Source organism: Chelonoidis abingdonii, chromosome 8 (genome assembly GCF_003597395.2).
Source record: "Chelonoidis abingdonii isolate Lonesome George chromosome 8, CheloAbing_2.0, whole genome shotgun sequence".
In the NCBI taxonomy this organism is placed as follows: Eukaryota; Metazoa; Chordata; order Testudines; family Testudinidae; genus Chelonoidis; species Chelonoidis abingdonii.
In genome coordinates this window covers 16,651,131-16,675,873 of record NC_133776.1, presented here as the reverse complement: position 1 = coordinate 16,675,873, position 24,743 = coordinate 16,651,131, and the positions used below count along the sequence as shown (strand labels likewise).

The following is a 24,743-nucleotide window of genomic DNA, read 5'->3' as shown; positions in this document are numbered from 1 at the left end:
TAGAACGTAACATCAGGTTAGTCTCAGGGCCAGGGGTGGTAAGATACACACAGTACCAGGCATATCAGTCAGAAGCATGATACTGATTTGACCTACTGGTTTTTGAGCTGCAGTGTTTTTATAAAATCATGCGTTTGTCTAAGGTTCTTTCAGATGCATTTAAAAATATATGTTTTTTAATTTCTTGCTGGTACACATTTTGCAGTTTTTATGCCTCCTCGCTGCCTCGCAAATCCTCCAGTTCAGTAGCAGCTTTGTGTCCTTTTATGGCTGAGCGCCTTTTGCGGCGGAAGGCAGCTGAAATCTCTTCAAAAGACTTTCCTTTTGTTTCTGGTACTTTAAAGTGTGCAAATAAAATGAAGCCTAAGAGCAGAACGGCGAAGATCGTGAACACGTAAGGGCCACACAGATCCTGTAATGGGAAAAGTGAAACAACAGTGACGAATTAATAGCAACCTATGGTTTGCTTAGCATTTGTATGGCAAATGTTGAGCTTTTCAGAGCAATCTAGAGAGATTTAGACATCCATCTTCCATTCATTTTAATGGAAGGTATATGTGTTCATCCCCTTGCTCTGCTTTGGAAATCTCAACCATTCAAAGGGTGTCAGTTATGTGCAAGATTTTAGGAACTTTTCTTACTGCAATATACTGGAAACACATTCCAATGATGAAGTTGCAGGTCCAGTTGCAGAATCCAGCTATGGCTATGGCAGCGGGGCGGGGCCCTTGACTGAACAGTTCAGCAACTATAAACCAGGGGATTGGGCCAGGTCCGACTTCAAAGAAAATTACGAAGAGAAAAATGGCGACCATGCTCATGTAGCTCATCCAAGCAAAAGTGCCCTATAAACAGAAGCAAGTAAAAGTGAATTCACAACATGAGTGATCAGGTTTCCAATACAGTCATCTTTCATTACCGTTAATTTCTTGAATTATTGTGCTGCTGCAGAAGTTTCTTTCAGTTCAAACAAGCTGGGTAAAAGCAACAGACATGTAGAATTAAACTTGTAATGGATTAAAGGCAGCAGCCCATTTACTGGTCTGTTACACTGGGGTAAATCCAAAGTAGCTGCATTAACATAAGCTGAATTACTCTGGGTTCACAACAGTGAGAGGAAGTGCCTGTAGACTGCTTAGATCCACATCCACTGACCCAAATGCAATTACATCCCTATGCATCACTTCTGGATACGATCCACTGAACCAGATCCTTAGTTGGTGTAAATCATCATAGCTCCAGTGAAGCCAATGGAGTGATGCCAGTTTTCACCAAATGAGGCTTTGGACCATAATGAATCTGAGTCACAGGGAATCTGTCTACACTACAAATCAGGGATGTGTAATTGCAGCCCATGTTGACATACCCAAGCTAGATGTAATCCATTTAGTTCGGGTACCAGAACAGAGAAGCCATGGCAGCATTCAGCATGGGCCAGCCACCTGAGTACTTACCCAGAGTCCTAGATGGGCTTGTTTAGCCCACACTGAAGCCCATGCGGCTATAGTGTCACTATATTGGTACCCAAGCTACCTAGATTAAAGCTAGCTCGCGTAAATCTACATGCGCTGCAATCAGAGCTCTACAGCAACACATACCCTAAGCAGGTGAAACATATATTGATTATAGTTGCACTATGCACCCCTGGCAGCAGCATGTAGTGCACGTGTAGCTATACACCACAATGAAAAGCAAGGTGCATCCCTAATGCGGGGTATAGCTACATGTGTCACTGAAAGGCTCCGACAGAGGGTCAGAAGCAGGGAGAGATTCCAACAAGGGGAAAGGCTCTGGCTGGCTCATTTTTCCTCCGTGGGGAAAGGCAGTGGGGCACTACACTGCTAAAAATAGACAGGTAAAGGAGGAGGCACAGCTCGGGCAACAAGAGAATGGGGATGGTGTGTGCTTGTGTAACGCCGACAGACCCTGGTCGTCAGCGGACGGGATCGAACTAGGGACCTCTGGAGCTTAGTGCATGAGCCTCTAGCACATGAACTAAAAGCAGACTGGCTCTTAGCTAAGGCTGTAGAGCAGCATCATTTTAACTCTATCTCTCAAAGTGGTCTCAGTTCCACTAGATGGGAAAGAACACCATACCCAGAAGGTGTGTGGATAACACTTGCATACATGCCCACACCCTCCAGCCAAGTCTTTACTCTACTTGCCTAAGATGTGTCTCACTAGCTACACTGCTATTTATATCCCTGATAGGGGTATATGTACTACATACCACTGAAAGTAGTATGCTGTGTAGATGCACCCACTGAGTGGCCAGAGAGAGGAGAGTAGCAGAGGAATCAACTACCCGGAGAGTGTAAGAGGATATTTATTAAAGAAAACCACCCCAGGACCGCCCAGAGAATATAGGAAGCCTGAGCTCTTTGGCGGCAGGGGGCCTCCGCTTCGGTGGTAATTCGGTGGTGGGGGGTCCTTCCGCTCCGGGACCCACCACCGAAGTGCCCCAAAGACCCACGGGGGGAGCCCCTCGCTGCCGAATTACCGCTGAAGACCTGGCACTTCGGCGGTGGGTCCCGCTTCAGCGGTAATTCGTAATCGCATGGGATCCCCGCCCTGAAGCGAATACCGCCCGCCGCCAAGACCTGAGGGAGAGACCTGGGGCCCGGCCTTGAGAGTTTTCCGGAACTGTGGAGCAAGTGAAGGACCCTCTGCCGGGACCCAAAAACTCTCATGGGCCCTGGGGCCTGGGCAATTGTCCCCACTTGCCCCCCTCTGGGCAGCCCTGAACCACCCCCTACTTTACATCATTTCTTTACATGTATTTACACCAATATTAATCTCTTAAACTTCAGATCTGTTCAGACGTAACCTGACCCTATTGTATTAGTGTGAATTTGCCATTGATTCATCAGGCAAGTTTTACCCCTTACATTACACTTGAAGGGAACTTCAAGCCTTATGCATCATCTATATAGCTTGCGGATTTACTCTAGTTTAACTGAAGGCGAATTGATTCCAGATTCTAAAGCACAAGTCGCAAGACACATATTGATTATATATTGGAACAAATCTGCCCTGTGTGGGTACCAAATTCTATCTATAGAGAGAAAGAATGCAAATGGTTCGTTCAGAAGATCCACACAAAAGGTACCTTCCCTCTGAATCCCCCTTAAAAGTATCGAGTTATAGCCTGTACTTAATCCAAACAAAAGGTTCCCCCCCAAAAAACTGCAAGATAGGAACTAGAGACAAGCCAAACCACAGTCTAGATTCATTCTATAAAGGCTTCTACAAAGCAATGAAGGTATACAGTCGTGTTGGCTGCACTTAATAATAAGAAAATAGAATGCATATTGAAGGAGACAATTGACGCCAGGTCGATATCCTGTAGTCCAAGCAAGGCAGTGCCGATGATTAGAGCAGGCCTGCACAACATACGGTCCACGCGCGCAGTGGCCCACGAGGCCACTGTGCGGCCCGCGACGGGAATCAAGGCTCTGGGCCTGCCGAGCTGCGAGAGCCAAGAGCCCTTAAATCCCAGCCGTGGCTGGGATTCATAAGGCTCGAGCTGCCTGCAGTGGCGGGAAGCCAAGAGCCCTTTAAATCTCAGCCCGCGCGCCGATCACAGGGCTCTGGGCGACTGCAACGCGGAGCCCAGAGCCCGAAATCCCACAGGGCTGGGCTCAAGGCTGAAGCTTCCTGCAGCGCACGGGAGGCCCAGAGCTCTTTAAGATATCTCAGCCGGCAGCCGGGATTTCATAGGGTGTCTGGGCTGCCCACAGCCGATCAGGGAGCCATGCAAGCTCTAATAAATCTCAACCGTGGCACGGGAATCAAATAGGGCTCTTGTTGCCACGCAAGCCTGATTCCGCAGGCTGCGGCTGAGATATTAAAGGGCTTAGGCTCCCAGCGGCTCTGCGGACAGCCCAGAGCCCTTTGAATCCTGGCCACGGCTCCAGCGGATGGGCTGGGGCTGGGATTTAAAGGGCTTGGGCTCCCCTCAGCGGCAGGAGCTCTGGTCCCTTTAAATCCCTGCCCCAGCCCCACAAAGCTCCGGTTTCCCCCAGCCGCCGGAGCTCCGGGCCCTTTAATTTGCCCCTGACAGCTCCCAGCCACCTCTTCAGCTGGGAGCCCCTGATTGATTTAAAATCAACTATCACCTCCCCACTCCCAACCTTTCTTTTTGGCCCACAGCTGTTTTGATGGGGCGGCACTGGGGAAGGAGGATTTGTTTTTGCAGAGCTGAGCGGTGCTGGGGCAGGGTGTTTCAGTGGGCCAGGAGGTCCTGGGGTGGGGTGTTTCCACAGGGCTGGGGAGGGGTGTTTCCACGGGATTGGGGGGGTTTCAGCCCTCAGCTGTTTTCTTTGGAGTAATGTGGCCCTCGCTGCTTTACGAGTTGTGCAGGCCTGATTTAGAGGAAAGTGAAAACACAGGCTAACTGAGTATTGCCTGGCGTAGCGAACAATTCCTTCCTAACACCTGTAGTGATCAGCTTATGCTCTGAAGTATGAGATTTTATTATGCCTGCCATTGTGTGCATAACTATCAATGTTATGAAATGTCTTGAAATTAGCCAATGATTGTCCTACATGGAAAGTTCTAAAATGCACCTGTCTGAAGGATTGGTCCAGTATGGTAGAAGTTCCAACATTCCCAAAGCTGTGTGGGCTTAGCAAAGCAGGCATCAGAGTTTACTGATGTTGTGTGACATCATCTCACAAGGCAAGGTATAACATGTGTGTGTGACTTGGGAGTTCACATGATTTGGATGATGCTTATGAAATTGTGCGTGAGGGCGGATTATTTTCTGATCTCCGTATCTGAAATAAACTTGCAACACACTCAGTGTTAAACAGAGTCATTGGCAATATGTTTGTATGCAAATGGACAATAAAACAAACCATGGAGTGAAACCAGGATTAAAAAAAACCTCACCAGGAGTACAAGTCCAACTGTCATAGCTACGGCACTTGCCAGCATACCAATCAAACCAGCAATAAACAGGGACCGTCTCCCTGTTTTCTCCACAAGGAAGACCTGTAGAAATTCATTAAGTATATTAGGCTTTATCAATCCTACAGTCTTCAATTAGTAACACATATATAAAACTTACATCAAGTTCCCTTCCAGGAATTGGTCCTCATAGATTATAACAGCCTACTACTGCTATCAGCTAATGGTTTTGCTCTTTTAACTCATGTGGCAGAGCTTTGCACTTAGGTACTGAATGAAGATCCTTAATTTACACTATGATGATATCTGCTGGTGGGGATTGTTAACCAGCTACTGCACATAGCAACATAACAAAGGGCAATGCAGATCCATTGGTATGCTGAACTCACGCATTCCAAAGACTGAAAGTCATTCCAATGATTTCTCACACAGGTTATTTTCTATAGATTCTAGCCTTCCAATCTGAAGAAAAAAAAATCAAGACCTTTCTTATTCTTGAGATTGTCTTCCAAAAGTAAAGTGATTCATCACAGAATTTTTGTATTTAGAGACAGAGGCTTTGTCCATATTGGAGTAGATTTTAGTCCCTGGTGCAACTCCCTAGTATAGATGTAGTTCATTAGTTTAAATTGTGGCTGACACAAATGCAGCTTTTCTTGGTTTCAATTAGGATTTTTCTCTGGTGAAGGTACCCCAGTGATCCTTTACATTTACCAGCCCATTGAGATAAGTGGAGGAAGCTTGCACCTGTCTGGGGGATATTTTACTAGTCTGACCTTGTCTACACTGGGGCTTTTAATCCACCTGGATACACTGCATCAGGGCAAGTTTCAAACTGATAATATGCACCAGACAAGTCATGGCTTACGCTAATGTACCAGGTCTATTCTAGAGTTTGCACAAGTGCAGCTGTATCAGGGTATGTCTACAGTTAAAACACTACAGCGTCATAGCTGCATTGTGGCACCTGTGTCACTGTAGTGCTTCAGTGTAGACACTACCTATGCCGACAGTAGTGATTCTCTTGTCAGCATTAGTGATCCATGGCCTCGACCTTCTGTCAACCTAGCACAGTCTGCACCAGGGGTTAGTTCGGTATTGCTAAGTGTAGTGAACTTCACATGGCTGAGATACACAGCTATAGTAATGTATATTCCTAGTGTACACCAGGCCTCCGTCTACCTACTTATTCCTGAAGGACATCTCAGGACTTGCTCCACCCATGAGTCCCAAGCTGGCCTCTCTTCCCAGTGGCCAGGAACACTCCTTGCCACCTACACGGCACTAAGTAGTGGTCACCCTGAGACTGTTGATAAGACATGATCATCTATTTTCCTAGAAGTTAAATGGAGCTTTTAGCTCAAACAGTTCATCTCACTGGTTTGCAGAGTGCAAGTTCTGATTGCTATCTCTGCTCCCTTTGTCAAGGTCCAACACAGTGCAAATGGTTCGGGAAAACAGACTGTTGGTCTGTAATTGATTGACAAATTTTAGGTCATAGTTAAATACTCATGGTCAAAGAACTGAAGGGCAAATGTCACCAGACAGCAAACTAAACATGCCTGTAACTGATATGCAATGGCCCTAGAACATACAAAGGGCTGTCACGGGAACTCATTCTAACCCTCTCATTTCACAATAAATGACATAAACCACCTTCTTATAGGGAATGCTGGTGTTTTTTCATGAAAGCAATTTTGTCCAGGGACACCGGGGCAGCTTACAGGCTTGGTGATGGTAGGCTACACAGTCTTATGACTGTAAATTGATAGTTCACATCCACTCCTGATTGTTAGTGGGTGAAAGTCATCTCACTATCAGAAGGCTATTTGGAGGCCTAAGGAAAATGATTTGGCTTTCTGTATCCAGTGCCTGTTGTTTAAGTGTCCCCATGAAAAGAACCTCAGTTGGTTACTAACTTGAATTTTGTTGGCATTTAGGCAGAAAGACTATTGATCAAATGGGCCATGAAGTTTGAACTATCCTCCTGGACACACAGAACATCATCTAGATATTACCAGGATGGATGGTATATAAATACAATAGATAACATCAGAGATAAGACAGAGGTTGAGGCACACTGGCAAGGCAATAATGAAAAACATTCACCAGTGTTCCCCATGCTGTAGCTGTTCTATAGACAAGACTATAAGCAATAGGACTTCAGTCTCCAGAACTCAATTTAACAACTGACACGTTTTGTTTTTGCAGAAAACACAAACCGGTTGAGGTTCATGATTTGTACAGAATCAGGCAGAGTTTTCATTCTCAGTACATTTGACAGTTTGCTATACGTTGGGACTTGGCCTTGCAATCATTACTCATGCAAATAAGGATTTTTCCTGTGAGTAAGGTTTGCATAGAGTTACCATGCATCCAGATTATCCCGGACATGTGCGGATTTTTGGGTTTTAAATAATACTTCATAAAAATCTAAAAAGTTCTGGGATTTCCCTCCCAATGCAGAGCGTGGTACGGTTAACAGAGCGGCTGGGCCAGATTGAGCTGCTCGCATCAGGGCCTCCAGCAGCCAGATCCCCTCCCCTGCTCCCCCCTCGCCTGCACTCTGGGGGGCCGAGGCTGTGTGGTCCATGGGGGAGCACAGCAGCATGTCTGGTTCCATGTGGATCCAGATACGCTGGTCTGAGTGGCATGGTAAAGGGGCTGGGGAGTTGGAAAAGGGGCAGGAGGTCCCAGGAGGCAGTCAGGGGACAGGGAGCGGGGAGGGGTTGGATGGGCTGGAGGTTCTGGGGGGGCCTGTCAGGGGGCGAGGGTGTGGATAGGAGTCAGGAGACAGGTAGGGGGTGCGGTCCTAGGGGGGCAGTTACGGTGGGGGGGGTCTCAAGAGGGGGCACTCAGGGACAAGGAGAAGGGAGGCTTCATAGGGGGGAGGTCCTGGGGCCAGTTAGGGACAGGGGTCCGGGATGAGGCAATCAGGGGACAAGCAGTGGGGGGGGTTGATGTTTGGGGTTCAGCGGAGGGCAGTCAGGGGCGGGAAGTGTGAGGGTGTGATAGGGGTGGGGGCTATCTCTCCCTTCCCCCCAAGGATTGTCCCTTTTTGAAAGTTCAAATATGGTAACCTATGTTTGAGGATCAGCTCTTGTAACTTTCCTGGCTCCACAACTCCCTCAAGCATCATAATAAATCTTTAATCTTTTTACTTGGCTGTCAATCTATCTAATGCAAGGTATTTACTTACGGAATAATGGTGAAGACAGTATCACGACACCAAACCAATGGTTGCATAGACTGGTTGATCAACTCCCGCTCTTACAAAAATATTTGTAGAGTGTAAAAGATCTATTGAAACAAATTAAGATGAAAGGTTATATCCAACTGCGGGTGGAATTTTCGGTCTTAAAGGGAAGATTTTCATTTTCTTGGCTGGATTTGAAGCAATTTAATTATGATTTGTTTTCAACTATTTTTTTAACAGTTTGTTATAAAATTAAGGTTGGAAATTTCAAAGGAGCCTAAGGAGTTAGAAATCCTACTGAATTTCCCATCTTAAATCACTGAATATACACATTTTAAAAAAAACCCAACCCAAACTTGTTTTTCCTCCATATATTCTGGGTTTTCTCTGAAAGCCATTCGCCAGAATGGCAGGCTTCTTTTGCATGCTAGACAACCTCTTAATATGGCTGTTTTTTTAAAATTAATTTTTAATACACTTTCCTTCATTAGAATAATTTAAATGTTTTCCTTTCTCTCCAAAGAGAAGTGAATCCTTTCTCACTGTGTAGAGATAGAAAGCAAAATGGGTAGTCGCCTACTCCATCTCCTCTGTCAGTGCAGAATTTCCCTTACAGTATATTGCAGGAAGAGAGGAAGAATGGTGAAGTAATTAGAGAACTAGTCTGGTCTTTGGGAGACTCAAGTTCATTTTCTCTGCCACAGATTTCCGTGTGATCCTGGCAAGTTACTTACAGTTTGTCTACATTGCAGCTGAGAGCCTCCCGGCCAGGTAGAGATTATGGAGGAAGGGACACTAATCATCTAGTCTGACTTCCTATATAACACAGGCCACCAGCACCACCCAGCATCTGTACACTAAACCAGTGACTGAAATGAAACCAAAGTATTGCAACTCACAGGAGACTAGACTGTCACAGTCAGAGAATAGGAGGGACCAAAGTGCTCCAGTGCCTGGGCCCAGCAATGCAGGGGAAATGATTCAGTGAGAGCTATCATGCTACAAATAGCAGTGTGGCCATTGCGACTCTGGTGGAGACTTGGGCTAGCCAGCAGAGCTCAGACCTAGGGGTTAGGTATTTGCCATCCAAGCTGCAATGTCCCTCGAGCAGAAATAGTATGAGTCTGTCTACGTAGGCTGGAGGCTTGCTCCCAGCTGTAGTGTAGACATACCCTTAGTCTTTCCGTGCCACAGTTCCCCATCTGTAAAATGGGATATACACTGCCAGGTGGTTGTTTAGTCTAAGGGATAAGTACATTAAGGCTGTGAGGTGCTCGATACCACGGTGAGTGGGCCATGTTAGTACTAACAGATTCTCTTGGAGATATTTAAGAGTAGGTTAGATAAATGTCTATCAGGGATGATCTAGACAGTATTTGGTCCTGCCATGAGGGCAGGGGACTGGACTCGATGACCTCTCGAGGTCCCTTCCAGTCCTAGAGTCTATGAATCTATGAATATATTGTGCAGTCTGATTTTCAGGAGAACAGCCTCATATAGGCACACATTTGATTCAATGATGATTTCTTCTGCAAATACTGAAGGACCACTATGGCCTTAGATTTTCCTTACAATACAATTAGTATCAATTCTTTCAGAAGACAAACTCACTGCATTGATTCCTGAAAACTGCTGAGATATTTGAACCATCAGTGCCACAATGACTGGCTGCCTGTAACTGGAAGAGCTGAAAAGCTTCCTGATGGAGACTCTCTTTTCACTGGCAGCTTCTTGTTTCTCCTTTTCCATCTCGGTGATCTCTTTCGTGGGGTCACAGTCTCCTCTGAGCCTTTTCAAGCCTCAAGGGAAAAAGAACATGCTTTTATCTCAAAGGAAATATGAAAGGACTGGGAGTTCATTAACAACCAAATCATTTCAATCAATATCAGGGTAAGGACAGATCAAAACAAGAATTAACAATACCGTGTACATGAGCTGTTCCCAAACTATGGTCTGTGGTCAACTGTTGGTCTACGAAGCACCTCTGAAATACTCAAAGGCTACACAAGTCTTGCTCCTCCTCTCTGTTTCCAGTTGTTTCCTAATGTGGACTGTTCTTGTTTCTTGTAGAAACAGCTGGAAATAGAGAGGAGGAGCCAGTCACGCTGAATAAAAGCAATTGCTATAGTTGCCACACATATGTTGAGCAATTGCAGGTGGCATTGGAAGAGGAGGAGAGGTGTCCATGAGATGCAGTTCCACTAAACGTGGCTGATGGATGATGTACCAGTGGCATGTCTGTCTGTTGGAAAATGCTGATTCATCAAACTGAAAATATTCACAGCCAGAACAGGTCTATACAATAAAATTTCATTACAAAAATAACAATGAAATGAAGCGATTCAATAACATTTTGATTCTTTGTTTCAAAACAACTTTCCATTTAGAAATTTACTCATATTATAAGTCCTAGCCATAGATTTTTCTTGAAATACTGAAATATGGACAGCTGGCCTATTCTGAAGTCCATGGAAGTCAGTGGAAAGACTCCCATTGACTCCAATGTGCTTTGGATCAAGTCCAGAACAAAAAATTTAAAGAAGTTAAAGTTAAAATGTTTCATCAGTTGACTTGAAAGGATTATTTTTGGAAAATTTCACATTGTGGGAAATATTTGAAATTCTTTATTTTCATGCCAATTCAGCATGTAAATTAATTTCAGAATGGTGGGATTTTCCCCAAACCTGAAATTTGGTTCCCACACAGCTCTGGACTCCATTAAGATATGTTCTGCTTTATGCAAATTTTGACAAACCCCAGCTTAGTAGATAAATAATAACATGATAGGGTGTGCATTTTTCAGTGAAGAGACACACAAATTGGTATCTATGGCTCTCAGTCCAGCAAGGTTCATACATGGAATGGAGCAAAGACCCACAGCTCTGCAAATGAGTTATCACCCAGGCGCTGCTCCAAGCAACCACAACGTTTTTTTTTATGTATGATTTAAAAACAAAACAGAATTGGTGTCTTACTTTTTTTAGCTTCCTCCACCTTTCCTAGTTTAATGTAGAGATACCGAGGGCTTTCTGGACACAATAAGAGCAGGAAAAACTGAAGAAGAGCAGCAGCACCAGATAGACCAAGAAGCAGAGGCCACATGTCATCATTGCCGAGCAGAAAGTCTAGTCCAAGGACCTGAAATTATGGTGCTGTGTTAAATATAACAGATGAAATTAGGCTGTAGAACCAGAAATTCTAGACTAATATTGCACTTTCAAATAGCAGCTGGGAAGGAAGCTGGAAGCAAATAGCTCCCTATCCCAACAGGTTGGTTCCATAGATTATGGAACATATTTGTAATGGACAAACTAACAAATGGCATGAAGTCTTGGACAGGTCCTGTCAAGGCCCTGTTTAGATGATGGACCAAATTGTGGTGCTCTTGGTAATGTCACTGTAAATTTGGAATAACTCCATAGACTTAAGTGAAGTGACTCTATATTTACACCAGCATAACTGATAGTACAATTTGGTTTTTTATGTTTAACTACACATGGGTATCTGGCACAGTTAGGAGCGCTTGTACTGTAACACTGGTTTTTGTTGGTAGAGTAGATGGGACAGTATGATTATAGAAGTATCTGAACAGCCTAGGGACAATATAATTGATGAAACTGCATAATTCTGCAGCTAAACCATGAATGGAACACCTGCTGAATCAGTGCATGTGGGCAAAATTAAGCCCTCGTGTAAGTAACTTAAGAAAAATAGATGTGCAGATGAATTTTTGTCCCCCTTCAGACCTTGTTCTGCTGGTTTCTTATATTTTATAAATGGCATGTTCTTAGGAAAACATATAAGATGAAAAAAATGTTACAGAACAGTCAATTGAACCAAAACCTGCCTATAGAAGTACTCATGTGACTCTTATTGCTCTCAGTGGTGACAGCTCATGAACTTTCAAAAGTACAGTTCTGCACATTGAGTGAATTCTTTCTTATGAAGTTCTGCTTTCACCTTTCTTTGCTCTCTCATCAGAATCATAATGAATTAACAAAAACAATGAGGAATCCTTGTGGTACCTTAGAGACGAACACATTTATTTGGGCATAAGCTTTTGTCCAATTTTAACGTGCCTGCACCTATGTCTTAAAAAGTTCACAAAGGGCAACAGTTCATTGTGAATATTCAAACTTCAAAATGTACACTGTGTTATGACTAGTTACCTAAGTCACAGTCACTAACACAATACAGTGTGAATTCTGAGGTTGCAGTGTGCAATTTGAAATGCTTCTTCAGAAAATATTCAAGTTTAAATTTGCTTTCTGTGTGTGTTTGGTCTAATAGCTCAAATGCTATTGAAAAGTGAATACCAAAGGGCTGTAAAAGCAGCAGAGAATCCTGTGGCACCTTATAGACTAACAGACGTTTTGGATCATGAGCTTTCGTGGGTGAATACCCACTTCGTCAGGTTTCATCTGACGAAGTGGGTATTCACCCACGAAAGCTCATGATCCAAAACGTCTGTTAGTCTATAAGGTGCCACAGGATTCTCTGCTGCTTTTACATATTCAGACTAACATGGCTACCCCTCTGATACTTGACAAAGGGCTGTAAACACTGTCAAATTGAAATTAGGTTTATTAGGTTTCTAAACCAAATAAATATTGGCGGACATTTTCTTTTCACTGTTTGCCGAGCTCTTCTCACGACCACGACCAAAGAGGGATACAACAAGCTCTTTCCAGAGTGAAATTCTTTGGCTTGTGATATGCAGGAGGTCAAAGTAGATAAAGATAATAGCCCCTCCTGACCTTAAATTCTATGAATCTTCTGGGCCAGGAGTCATGCCAGTTTCCACAGCCGAGGCTGTAGCCCACTGAATTTACTAATACTGGGTATTACACTCACAGTGTTCAACTTGAATGTGAATGACACTGTATGAAGCCCTTCTAGGGAAGGGGGATAATTTGCTGTCAGAAGTGTTTTTCATCTCTTGGGGGTGAGTCATTTTATTAGGAATGATTTAGTATCCAGGAAGGAGGTGCCATAAATCACCCCAAATTTCCCTTCAGCTTGCTAGAGGCATTTTAAGGAGCCTCTGTCAGTATATTGTTGATGTAACCCAGCTAGTTTAAAATGACATCACTCAGTGCTTCTGTGCACACTCTTACATACCTGGCTAAGGAGAATACCTGTGACTATAGCAAGCTGGTGCAACGTTCCCAGGGCTCCTCGAAGGGCTGTAGGTGATATCTCACCAACATACATTGGAACAAGTCCTGACGATAGCCCTGAACAAAGTGTACACGAGTCACTTATTGTAAATGACAGTTCAGTCATCAGCAGAAATAGCTCACCACAGAATGAATTGGGGTTCTATTCTGTGTGATCCTGAGTGCCTCCTGCAGGGTTATGAGTTCCCTCCATGCCCATTGGTTGGAATGGAAGTGACGAACGCTCAGCACTTGGCAGTAACTGTTCGTGGAAGCCCCAACTCAGAAGGACATTTAAGCAAGTGCTTACATTTAAATAGATACATAAGTGCTATCCAGAAAGGAACGTTCCTGAATCAGGACCAGAATCAAGTCAGTGTCTATGTCTACATGGCCAATATTTAATAATGGGCTCCTCAATCCATCTGCATACCCCAACAGATCTCTCCGCAGGCTCATCTCCTCCAAGTCTCTATGTTTTCTCTTAGGAACCTCTCTATTCCTGTCATTCTACTTCTATACCCTTCTCCCATTTCATGGGAGTGCTAGGGAAAAAATCAAGCAGTGCAAAGGACTCCTCCAGATCTTCCACTAAAATGGCCAAAGTATCTTCTCTTTCTGGTGAAAAGTTACACAGCTGTGATCCCAAATTATGGCCCTGATTCAACTAAGCATATGAGCTTAAATGCATCCTTGCTCAGTAAAGTACTTAAGCACGTGCTTGTTCAAGTGCTATGCTGAACTGGGACCTAAATGGTAAGTGATTCCCTAAATGGAAAGAAATCCTCCTCTTCTACTTCATGTGTGTCACCTTCCATTTCCCAAAGTCTTGGCACAAACATGAGATTCCATTTGTGCTGGTTAAAAGAACAAGTCTCCTCCCTCAAAATTTCTTCTTTATGTTTTGCAGCCATTTTGGTGTGCACTAGCTTGGTACAATGGGCTTACCATAGCAACCCACTAGGAATACACAGACAAGCAAGATTTTAGAACTTGCCTTAACTTACCACAATACAGCCCTGTGATTGCTCTCCCAGCTATAATAAGGATGTGAGATGGGCCAAATTTTGCCAGCCCCATGAGGAGATTTCCAATGATAGAAAGAACATTCACGGCCAGCATGGCTTTCACTCTGCAATTAATTAAGAAGAAGACTACATTGTGATAGTAAAACCAGCACTGAATTCAATTACACTGTAGATATTCTGGAGTTCCAGGAGTGGTCCCATGCTCTTTGCATAGGTCTTATTCATTGTTATTATGGATTTCTGGATAGAAATTCAAGTAAGGTCACTATATCTTCCACCTAAAAGTAGCAATTCTTCAACAAAAAATACCTCAAAAACAGACTCCAGTGTGAAACTGCAGAACTGGAATTGATTTGCAAACTGGACACCATCAGATTAGGCCTCAATAAAGACTGAGAGTGGCTGGTCATTACAAAACCTAAGCCTAATTTCCCCAATACTAATTTCTCCCTACTGTTACTCACACCTTCTTGTCAACTGTCTGAAATGGGCCACTCTCATTACCACTTCAAAAGTTACCTTTCCTCCTTTGGCATCCTACTGTTAAATGAATTGTCTTGTTAGACTGACCTCACACTTGGTAAGGCAACTCCCATCCTTTCATGTATTTATACCTGCTCCTGTGTTTTCCACTCCATGCATCTGATGAAGTGGGTTCTAGCTTATGCCCAAATAAATTTGTTAGTCTGTAAGGTGCCACACGGACTCCTCGTTGTTTTTAATAATAAAAAAAGACCATTCAAATTACCATATGGACCAAAACTGGCCCAATTCTGAGAGCTACTGAGCACTCTGCGTGGCATGCTGAGTGCTCAGGGAGTTAAAGGCACTGGAGTTTTATATTGATGTAACTGAGAACAGAATCTTGCTTTACATTCTTAATCAATGTCTTGTTCACTGGGAGTACTGCGTGCTTCTGAATGGCATCAGGGCCTACTGACGCCTATGGCAGCTGAGGTCAGAAAGCACTGCACACGATCTGAACTCAAAGCCGCAAGCCACCGGCACAAGGGAAGGACTGGCCCATTGTTTTGTCATTTACTTGATTTAATTCTGGATTAACTTCCCTGCTAGTCACATGATTTGGTGTCTGCCAAATTCCTTTGCAAGGATGCTGCATGTCTGTTTCCAAATGCCTCTAAATGAAGACATACACCTATCTTTTAGGCATTAAAATACAAATTTAGACAATCTGTCAGTGAGTTAATCAAAGCTAAAGGATAAAGAATAATGAGTGTGCATATTGAAAAATGTATGGGAGAGATAGAATCAGAATAACTGAATGGCTAATGAGTTCTAATGCACATCCTGTACAAGTTCTTTTCACATATACTGTAGTCTCTTTTGTTATGGGGGAAAAAGGCTAGAATTAAAACTTAATAAAGGCTGTTCACCTCTTTATTTTCTGAAATGATAAAAGCTACAGGTAACAATAAAAAAAATTTGATTTAAAATTTAGGATTTTAATAAACCAGATTTCCATTTTACAGTTTCAGGGGCCGTGTTTTGGAGGGTTCATTACTTTTTTTCAAGCTGGAAAAAATAATAGAGAACCAATTTCAGGAGAGGTCGTCTCCATGTGAAAATTCAAATTTAGGGGCTTAAGGTTTAATCACTGGAAATGAATGGGAAAGGATTTTTGCACAGAGAGCGGTAATACTATCTGGAGGCCAAAGTCTAATTTTAGTTCTAGATTAGGCTATCACTTTGTGGAAAGTCATAATCATCAGCAAAGATACTGGGCCAGATCTTTGACCCTAGGTCTGGCTGCTTTGTGCTGTTCTGGCAGCTCATAGCCAGTTAAGATGGCTTTCTGACTGCAAGCTGAGGATTCCCTGGGCCATCTCAGCTGGGTCCCACCTCCTTTCCTACTCAGTGTTTTCTGGCCATTTGTCAATTTACAGAGCTAGAGTGTTTCTCACCTGCCTAGCTTGTCTCCAACCCATCCAACAGTGAAAGAGGAAATCATTCCACCAATGGCAAAAATGGAAACAGACAGGGACCAGTACAGAGTGAGCGTACTCTTGCCTACATCCAATTCTTCTAGATCTGGGAAGAACATGCTTCCATTCGTGTCTGGGTAATCGATGGCACTTCTGTCAATAGGGGCAATGCCCAGCACACGGCCATAATGGGCCTCTATTACCTGTAGTGAGAAAGGAAAGTCATGGAGGTTAAGTATATTAATGGCTGTTAGCCGGGATGGGGTAAGGAACTGTGTCCCTAGTCTCTGTTTGTCAGAGGGTGGAGATGGATGGCAGGAGAGAGATCACTTGATCATTACCTGTTAGGTTCACTCCCTCTGGGGCACCTGGCATTGGCCACTGCGGTAGACAGATACTGGGCTGGATGGACCTTTGGTCTGACCCAGTATAGCCATTCTTATGTTCTTAGGAATGCATCAGTTCTTCTGCTTCTAACTCGCTAGGAAGCCTTCATTTCCTAGTCAGGGTTTTTCTACTTTGCAGCCCATAAAACCCAGTGTCACAGGGTAGCAGGTCCCTGTGGGCAGACTAAGCCCAGCGCCCCCCGGCCCAGAAAGGTGAGCGCAATCCAGCTAATTAAAGTGGGCTAGGCTACAGCTGAGCCTACAAAAGCGTGTGTTCTGGGGAGGGAAAGCCACCCTGCAGCAGAGCTAACGCCTGTGGTGGGTCCCAGGAGCAACGGGCTAAGGCAGCAGTGGGCAAACGTTTTGGCCCGAGGGCCACATCTGTGTATGGAAATTGTATGGTGGGCCATAAATGCTCACGAAATTGGGGCTGGGGTGTGGAAGGGGGTGAGGCTCCAGGGTGGGGCCAGAAATGAGGAGTTCAGGGTGCAGGAGGGGATTCTGGGCAGGAGTGGGGGAGTGGGGTATAGGTGAGGGCTCTGGCTGGGGGTGTGGGTTCTGGGGTGGGGCTGGGATGAGGGGTTTGGGGTGAAGGGAGTTGCTCCTGGCTGGGACCGAGGAGTTTGGAGGGCAGGAGGGGGATCAGGGCTGGGTCAGGGGGGTTGGGCGCGGGGTGGGAGGGAGTGGCTCAATGGTGCAGGCTCCGGGCAGTGCTTACCTCAAGCAGCTCCCGGAAGCAGCAGCATGTCCCTCCTCTGGCTCCTACGTGGAAGTGTGGCCAGGCGGCTCTGCTGCACGCTGCCCCATCCGCAGGCACTGCCCCTGCAGCTCCCATTGGCCATGCTTCCCGGCCAATGGGAGTTATGGGGGCAGTGCTTGGGGTGGGGGCAGCATGCAGAGCAGAGCCCCCTGGCTGCCCTTACGCATAGGAGCAAGAGAGGGGACATGCCTCTGCTCCTGGGAGCTGTGTGGAAAGGCTCCCAACCCTGCTCCTCAGCTGGAGCACTGGACCAGGGAAAGCTCTAGACAATCCCCAGCTGGAGCTCAAGGGCTGGATTGAAATGGCTGGTGGGCAGGATCCAGCCCACGGGCCGTAGTTTCCCCATCTTGGGTTTGGGGCTCAGAGAAGCAGCCCTGCAGCTGCCATGCCAGAAAGGGAGTTGAGTCAACTGATGCTAGGTGGCTGCCAAGAACTCAAGTGCCAGAGATCCCTGGAAGGGGTGACCATGGGGCTGAGGGCAGAATTAAGACTGTTTTCTATTTGTCTGATAACCTCTGTTAAAGAAATAACCCCTTTGCCTGAGCCTCGGAGTGGCAGCACATGCTTTGGAGCTGGGGAGAAGCCCAGTTCAGTGACAACCTGGCTCTGTATATGTTATGGGTGAAATCCTGGCCCTGCTGAAGTCAATGGCAGCTCTGTCATTGACATCAATGGGGTCAAGATTGCAACCTATGAACACAAATGTGCATTTATACCAGTGTGTGACACTGATGTGACCAGTTTGGGGAAAACATGGCTGTGTTTATACTGAAGCTTTATTTTAAGACAGAACCACACACGTCATTCATGTTTGCATGTCCACACCTATTAGGCTACCTGACTGTGTTAATTTCAGTGCATGCTGGGAAAATCTGGGCAGTTATCTCATAAAGCCTGGGCAGGGGGCAGATTGCTGGGAGGACACAGGACACAGCTAGAAGGTGACGGGGACATCCAGGGCATGAACTTAGAAACTCACTTGCAGCTGTCTCAGGGATTATTCGGTTACTACAGTTCTATTCTTCTGCAGGTTATTGACCAGATTTCAGACTCGCATTGTACGCTTTGCTAGCATTTATAGTATCTGACCAACAACTTCAAAACCTTTATACTGTCTCTATGGAAACAATGGTAATGAAAGCAATGACAAGTTCATCTGAATGACACATGCTTTTGTTAATTTATTGGTTATTATAGATAGATAATAGTATAGCAATAAAACAGGGCTTATAAGTGCTGCTGCAAGTCACGGCCTGTTTTGAAAGGAATCTGATATGCTGTACTTGCCCTTTGAGGAGCATTGATGACACCAAGGCTGTATCCATACTGGAAGAAGCCAAGCACCGCAGTGAAGACAGAGAGAATCAAGGTTCCTGTGAGGTGCTAGGAGAGGATTGTGAAACAGAAAATGGTGTCACTTTTCTATTTCCCAGGCTCCACATTTCTGCCATATAAACCTTGAACACATTGGGATGGATTCTGCTGTCAATGAAGTCAGGAGGGTTGCATGAGTTTAAGTGAGAGCAGAATTTGGCCCATTCTGTCTGCACTGTCCTGGCAGTGCAAAGCAGCATAACAAGCTGGAGGAGGATTTCTTCTATGAATGTAAAGCTGTTGCAGTAACTCCTTCATGCCCCCAGTCTTGGTTTCCTGGTGTAAGGACATGTCTAGGAGAAAGGGAGTATGTCCAGTTTCTGGTGATTCCCAGGTGCCAGAATGATCCCATGGGATCCCATAGGCAGCTGGGAGTAGGGAAGAGCAATCCTGAGGCTTCTTCAACTTATGCCAGACTGATTGCCTGCCAGTCCCAGTTTCATAATGCAGCCAGAAAGCCAGTGAAAGGGGAGTATGCTGAGAAGAAGGCCTGTGGCCAGCTGTAACAGCTTTTGGAGGTTTCTTCCAGTCAGGTGTAGCTTAGAGCAGCCCTGCGGTTGCTCTAAGTTGCACCAGAGAACAAAGCAGCCCCCATCTGGCCTCAGGATTAGGGGGATAGAAAGGTGGCCCACCTGCACCACATGTAATTAAGGATTTAGCCTAAAGATTTTATGCCTTTTACCATAATGACTGAATGGCACATTGTATGTAAGAGGAGGTCTCTTGAAAAGAATTAATTAAGGCAAGATCCAGTGAACACTCACCACTGTAACTGACCTCAACTATATCATTAAATGCAGTTCATCTCATGATCAAGTCTAAAATATACTGTCCTAATTCTTGGTGCCCCTTTCCCCAGATCTCTTCCAGGGTCTGCCTTACAACTTAGAGCAATGGTTCTCAACCTGTGGTCCGCAGAGTATGTCTAAGAGGTCTGCAAAAGACTTTGACTGAACAGAATTCATCTATCCATACAGACAACAGATTTATAGAGGGATCTGCACCTCCATTCAACATTTTTAGGAGTTCGCAATGATTGAGAACCACTGACTTAGAGGACACTGATCTGCTGGACAGGCAAGCTCAGACAGTGCGTTGCCTTTCAATCCTATCCCATGACAACATGGAGAAATATGGGTAGTTCGCTGCTCCCCCGGTCCCTCTGTTGGAAGGGAAAGGTGGCCTGATCTGTAGTCACTCAGTATATGTAGAGGCCTCAAAAGCATGGTGCCCGAAGGAGTCGCTTGTATTGACTGTGTAGACAACTGGCCTGATAGTTATTTGCTATCTTCAGCATGAAATCCCCTAGGAATAGGAGCTTAAGGGTGAGAAAAGAGCTACAGATACACCTGCCAATAACTGGTTCAGCATGGGAAATAGAGACTCTGCCGACTCTATAGCCACGTAGAAACAGGAGACTGTAAAAACAGCAGTAATAGCCAGGACCAGCTTTAGGAAGTGCGGGGCTCAATTCGAACATTTTCTGTGGGCCCCCGGCAGGGATGATTAAAAAAAAAAAACATGGAAAAAAAAGCCTTTCATTTCTTAGCAACCGGTTCCCTATAAAAAGTTCTGATTTAAGGGATGTGCCACAATATGTATTTTTTGTACCAATAGGGTTACCATATTTTCCCAGGAGAAATTTTTAAATTTTAAAAATTCCTCCCGGATGGCGATTTAAGAACCAAAAAGCCTGACATGTCCGGGAAAATACATATGTATGTTAACCCTACCTAAAGTTCTTTTTTAAAAAGATGGGCCTGAACTAGAAATGAGCTCCGTTTCACATGTGTGGGTCCCTGCCACTCCCTGGGGATGTGCTAGGGTGACAAGATGTCCTGATTTTATAGGGACATTCCCAATTTTTGGGTCTTTTTCTTATATAGGATCCTATTACCTCCCACTCCCTGTCCTGATTTTTCACACTTGCTGTCTGGTCACCCTAGGGTGTGCACATGTGTGGGTCCCAGCTTCTCCCTGCCCCCCTCATTGAAGCAGGTGTGCAGGGTTACTGCCCTGGGAACTGCAGGGCACCAGTGGACATGAGGCTGGCTGGAGGCAGGGCAGGGCCTGACTGGAGATAGGATCTGGCTGCAGACAGGGCAAGGGGTGCAGGGCTGGCTGGAGAGAGGGGAGTGTGCGGTGCAGGCTGGCTGGAGAGAGGGGTTCAGGGCTGACTGGCTTCAGGCAGGGCCACGGGAGGGTGCAGCAAGGCTGGAGACAGAGGAGTGTGGGACTGGCTGGCTTCAGGCAGGGGGGTGCGGCAGGGGTTGGCTGGAGACAGGGCAGGGGGTGCGGGGCTGGTGCGGGCAGGGCAGGGGGTGCGGCAGGGGCTGGCTGGAGATGGGCTGGCTGCAGGCAGGGGGTGCAGCAGCAGCTGGCTGCGGGCAGGGGGTGCAGGCACAGGGGGTACAGGCCACCCTGTATGGTGAGTGCCCCCTCCTCCTCCTCCCTCCCCCACCAGGGTAGCAGCAGCAGCCCAGGACTTCCGTGCTTCCACCGCCCTGGCCCTGTAAGTAGCTGAGGGAGCCCTGGGGAAGCAGAGGAGCTCTGGCGGCTATTTAAAGGACCAGGGCAGCAGAGGCAGCTGGAGCCCCCGCCCTTTAAATAGCCCCAGAGCCCCCCGCTACCCTAGGGCTCTGGGAGCCATTTAAAGGGCCCAGGGCTCCCCTGCTTCTACTGCTCCAGCCCTTTAAATAGCCAAGGGAACCCTGGGGAAGCAGCGGGGCTCCAGCGGCTATTTAAAGGGCTGGGGCGGTAGAAGCAGTAGGAGCCCCGGACTTTTTAAATAACCTCCAGAGCCCCACAGCCCTACCCCAGGGCTTCAGCAGTGGGGCTCTGGTGGCAATTTAAAGGGCCTGGGGCTCCAGCCCTTGCTGGGAGCCCCGGCCCTTTAAATTGCCCCGCTGGGTAAGCCAGACTACCCCGGTACAGCACACTGGCTCTTGCCAGTATGCCATACCAGGGCTTGGGCGCAGGGCCCTTAAGGGCAGGGCCCAATTCAGGGGAATTGGTTGAATTGGCCTAAAGCTGGCCCTGTTAATAGCGATCCCTGTGGGCAGGGAGATCTGCACATCCAGGTGGGTTGCAAGGAGGGGAAGTCTTGCTGCTTCCCCTGCAAATCAAATTCCTTAGTCTGGCCTGATCCTGCTGCCATTGAGGTCAGTGGAAAAATTCCCTCTCGACACACACACTATTATGCTGAGCACCCTCAACCCCACTGAAATCAGTAAGTGCTGAGGACATGCCACATCATGCAGGATTGAGTGCTAGAAGAGATAGTTCTTGGTGGAGATCCCATGAGCTAGCGAGTGCCTCTTGGGAGGTGCTGAGCACCCTGGATGCCTGTTAACTCCTCTGGGAATTGAAGGCAGACAGTATCTTTGAGAGGATTCTCCTTACATTGCAAGACTAGGCCCTACAAGCAGAACTGCATATTGTGGGGCAAAAAGCAATTGGGATTTTCATTCTGCTCCCCAGTGTGAGCAGAGACTGGCCACAAACAGACTCTCACTAAACAGATTCCTCTGCACACCTAAAGAAATACTCCTAAGGAGCAGTAATTCAAGTGCCTCTTTCATAAGTTTAAGATTTAGTATATAAAGTTTTAAAAAGCATATGTTCAATATGATGGGCTCAGTTCCTCAGTCTTTACTCCAACTTAAATCCTACTGAAGTCAGCTGCAGCATCAATTATGCAAAAATTGACCCAAAAAGGCACATTTGAGTAAAACATTTGGTTAACAGAAATGATCCTTTAAAAAAATCCTAAGCAGGTCCCAGACTTGGACAGTTTCTTGCTATGAGCAATCAATAGCTCCCCAACTATTTGGTGTGCATTCCCCATTAAGCAGCCTGACACTGGCACTTCAGTAAAATAGCACTGAGTCAGTTTTACCTTTTCTTCTTGCATTTTACTAGTCTTCTCCATTCTGTTGGTCTTGCAGACGATTGTCTGGGTGCAGTCCTTTCCCAAGCCTTGACACTCTTCCAGACACTGGGACAGTACTTATATCTCAGGTGTAGGAGGAGGGGCAATTGAAAGGAGACACAGAGGGGAGGGTTGGGGGAAATGACTTGAAGTCAGGAAGATGGGATTAATCAACATGACTGTTAATGAAAAACCCAAAATTTAGCAGCACTTCAACACCCTTTAGCTCGGAACAATGGTAAAGGATAGAGAGATTTGGAGAACAAATCAACAATTTGGAAACAGAGAAAGGGACCAGAAGATATGGTGAAATTTAAAATGCTACATTGGGAAGTCATGACTTCTCATTTTTCTATCAGTCCAGCTTCATGAACGGTAAAAAACAATAGACAGAGTCTGCAATAATGAGAAATTGTGTTGAATTGTGCAGCAGCAAAAGTATGGGATACCTGAACTGCTTCAGTATATGTTTACAGTACAGGCTGTTCGGTTCTAGCAAGATCGATAGAGCCATGATCACCTTCCTTGGCTTCAGTGCAGGATTTGTGTATTGAATGATAATGCTTTCTTTTGCCTGTCACAGAATTTCAATAGGGAGAGTGGAAAGAAAATCTTTCCAGCAGATATAATAAAAAGGACGGCTCACAAAACGAACAGAGAGGTCACAGTTATTAATTCTTAATCGGCATAAAACTCACGTTAAAAGATATCTGTGTGTACATTGGCACTATGGTAATACAAATAAATGATAATGCATACACCCACACTGAAAGAGATCTATCTACTTATCTGTACACGTGCACACAAATACATATCTATACAAAGAAATAATAATTTAACATAATGCACTAACTTTTTTTTTTACGTATTATAAATATACAAAATTACCCTTAATATTTTCACAATAATTCTTCATTTAAAAGAGCTCTTATACCCAGCCTTTCAATAACCGTTCACCAGTTCATGGTTTCTTGTTCATTAATAGCATTTAACCTTTGGCCCAGATGACTAATCAATAATGATGATCAACTAGATCATTAGTTTGGTCTTGGCTGCTAGTTCATGAGCTAATGTCCCTGCTGGGATAATGAGCTAAACTGGTTCTCCTTTAGTCTGAGCGATTGGTGACATCTTGAGCAACAAAAAAACCACCACAGTAACTCTGGCATCTGCAGCAGCGCAGCCAGAGATTGAGTAATACATTTACTCCAAAAGGGAATCCGTATTGGTTAGAACTGAGGAATTTCACATGCCTGCAGCCTATGATCTATCTGCCCTTTGGCCAGAGGACCTAAGATTCCAGTGTAGTCAGTCAGACACCTTTCACATGGGCATAAAATGTACTTTGTAATGAAGAAAAAAGAAATCTTTGCACTGGGTGCATGTGCAAGTAAAACTTTAACTTAAGGAGAAAAGTTCAGTCTGTTAATCTATTCCTATTGATTTTTGAGCTGTCAGAGGATCAACCACAAGAACTATAGCTATTGAAGTGTATTTATTTTAGAAGAGGGGAGGTAGTCTGAAACTCTTGAAGTTTTCCCCATATCTTTAGCTTTTATTTGCTATTTTTGACCATATCCTCCTTCTTTTCATCAGTGTGTGCTTGGAAAGTTTTCAGAGTAGCAGCCGTGTTAGTCTGTATCCGCAAAAAGAACAGGAGTACCTGTGGCACCTTAGAGACTTCATCGGATGCGTGCAGTGGAAAATACATATATACACAGAGAAGATGAAACAATGGGTGTTACCATACACGCTATAAGGAGAGTGATCAGTTAAGGTGAGCTATTATCAGCAGGAGAGGAAAAAGGACTGTTTGTCGTGGTAATGAAAATGGCCGATTTCCAGCAATTGACAAGAAGATGTGAGGAACGGGGGGGAGGGCGGAATAAGCACGGGGAAAGTGTAGATTTTACAAACACCATTTTTTAATATTGTATTCAGACACTAGGCAGAGCAAAATACAGTACCTACATATAGGTTGGTTGACAGGACAAGGGAATTAACAGCTTTTCACGTTTGGGTTGGATTCAACAATGAGTAGAGATAGGCCCAAAC

General features: G+C 45.2%; 1 protein-coding gene across 3 annotated transcripts; it reads right to left on the bottom strand.

Annotated features, from left to right (window-relative positions):
* Window positions 1-208: 208 nt before the first annotated feature.
* Window positions 209-22,688, bottom strand: SLC2A2 (solute carrier family 2 member 2). 3 transcript variants are annotated; one of them, XM_032783657.1, is made up of 12 exons: window positions 22,656-22,688; window positions 18,671-18,766; window positions 16,217-16,440; window positions 14,274-14,398; window positions 13,229-13,344; window positions 11,083-11,245; window positions 9,715-9,906; window positions 8,141-8,211; window positions 8,033-8,038; window positions 4,894-5,022; window positions 642-845; window positions 209-412 (listed from the first exon to the last, which is right to left on the bottom strand). In XM_032783657.1, exons 1-12 carry the CDS (start codon window positions 22,686-22,688, stop codon window positions 209-211), a joined length of 1,563 nt encoding a protein of 520 aa, XP_032639548.1. The 3 variants fall into 3 exon arrangements, with proteins under 3 accessions (XP_032639548.1, XP_032639550.1, XP_032639549.1); XM_032783659.1 differs by lacking the exon at window positions 8,033-8,038 and having other exon boundaries at window positions 4,894-5,033; window positions 8,146-8,211; window positions 16,217-16,337; window positions 16,389-16,440; window positions 22,656-22,670; XM_032783658.1 differs by lacking the exon at window positions 8,033-8,038 and having other exon boundaries at window positions 4,894-5,033; window positions 8,146-8,211; window positions 22,656-22,670.
* Window positions 22,689-24,743: the final 2,055 nt, after the last annotated feature.

Bases quoted from the DNA above. Each gene is read 5' to 3' on its own strand.
- SLC2A2 (XM_032783657.1), bottom strand. From the start codon at position 22,688: ATGGAGAAGACTAGTAAAATGCAAGAAGAAAAG. The intron at 9,907-11,082 runs GTAAGACACCAA...TTTTCCCTTGAG, and splicing joins GGTGGAGGAAGCTAAAAAAA to GCTTGAAAAGGCTCAGAGGA. The intron at 8,212-9,714 runs GTTTGTCTTCTG...TTGTTTCAATAG, and splicing joins TTCAGGAATCAATGCAGTGA to ATCTTTTACACTCTACAAAT.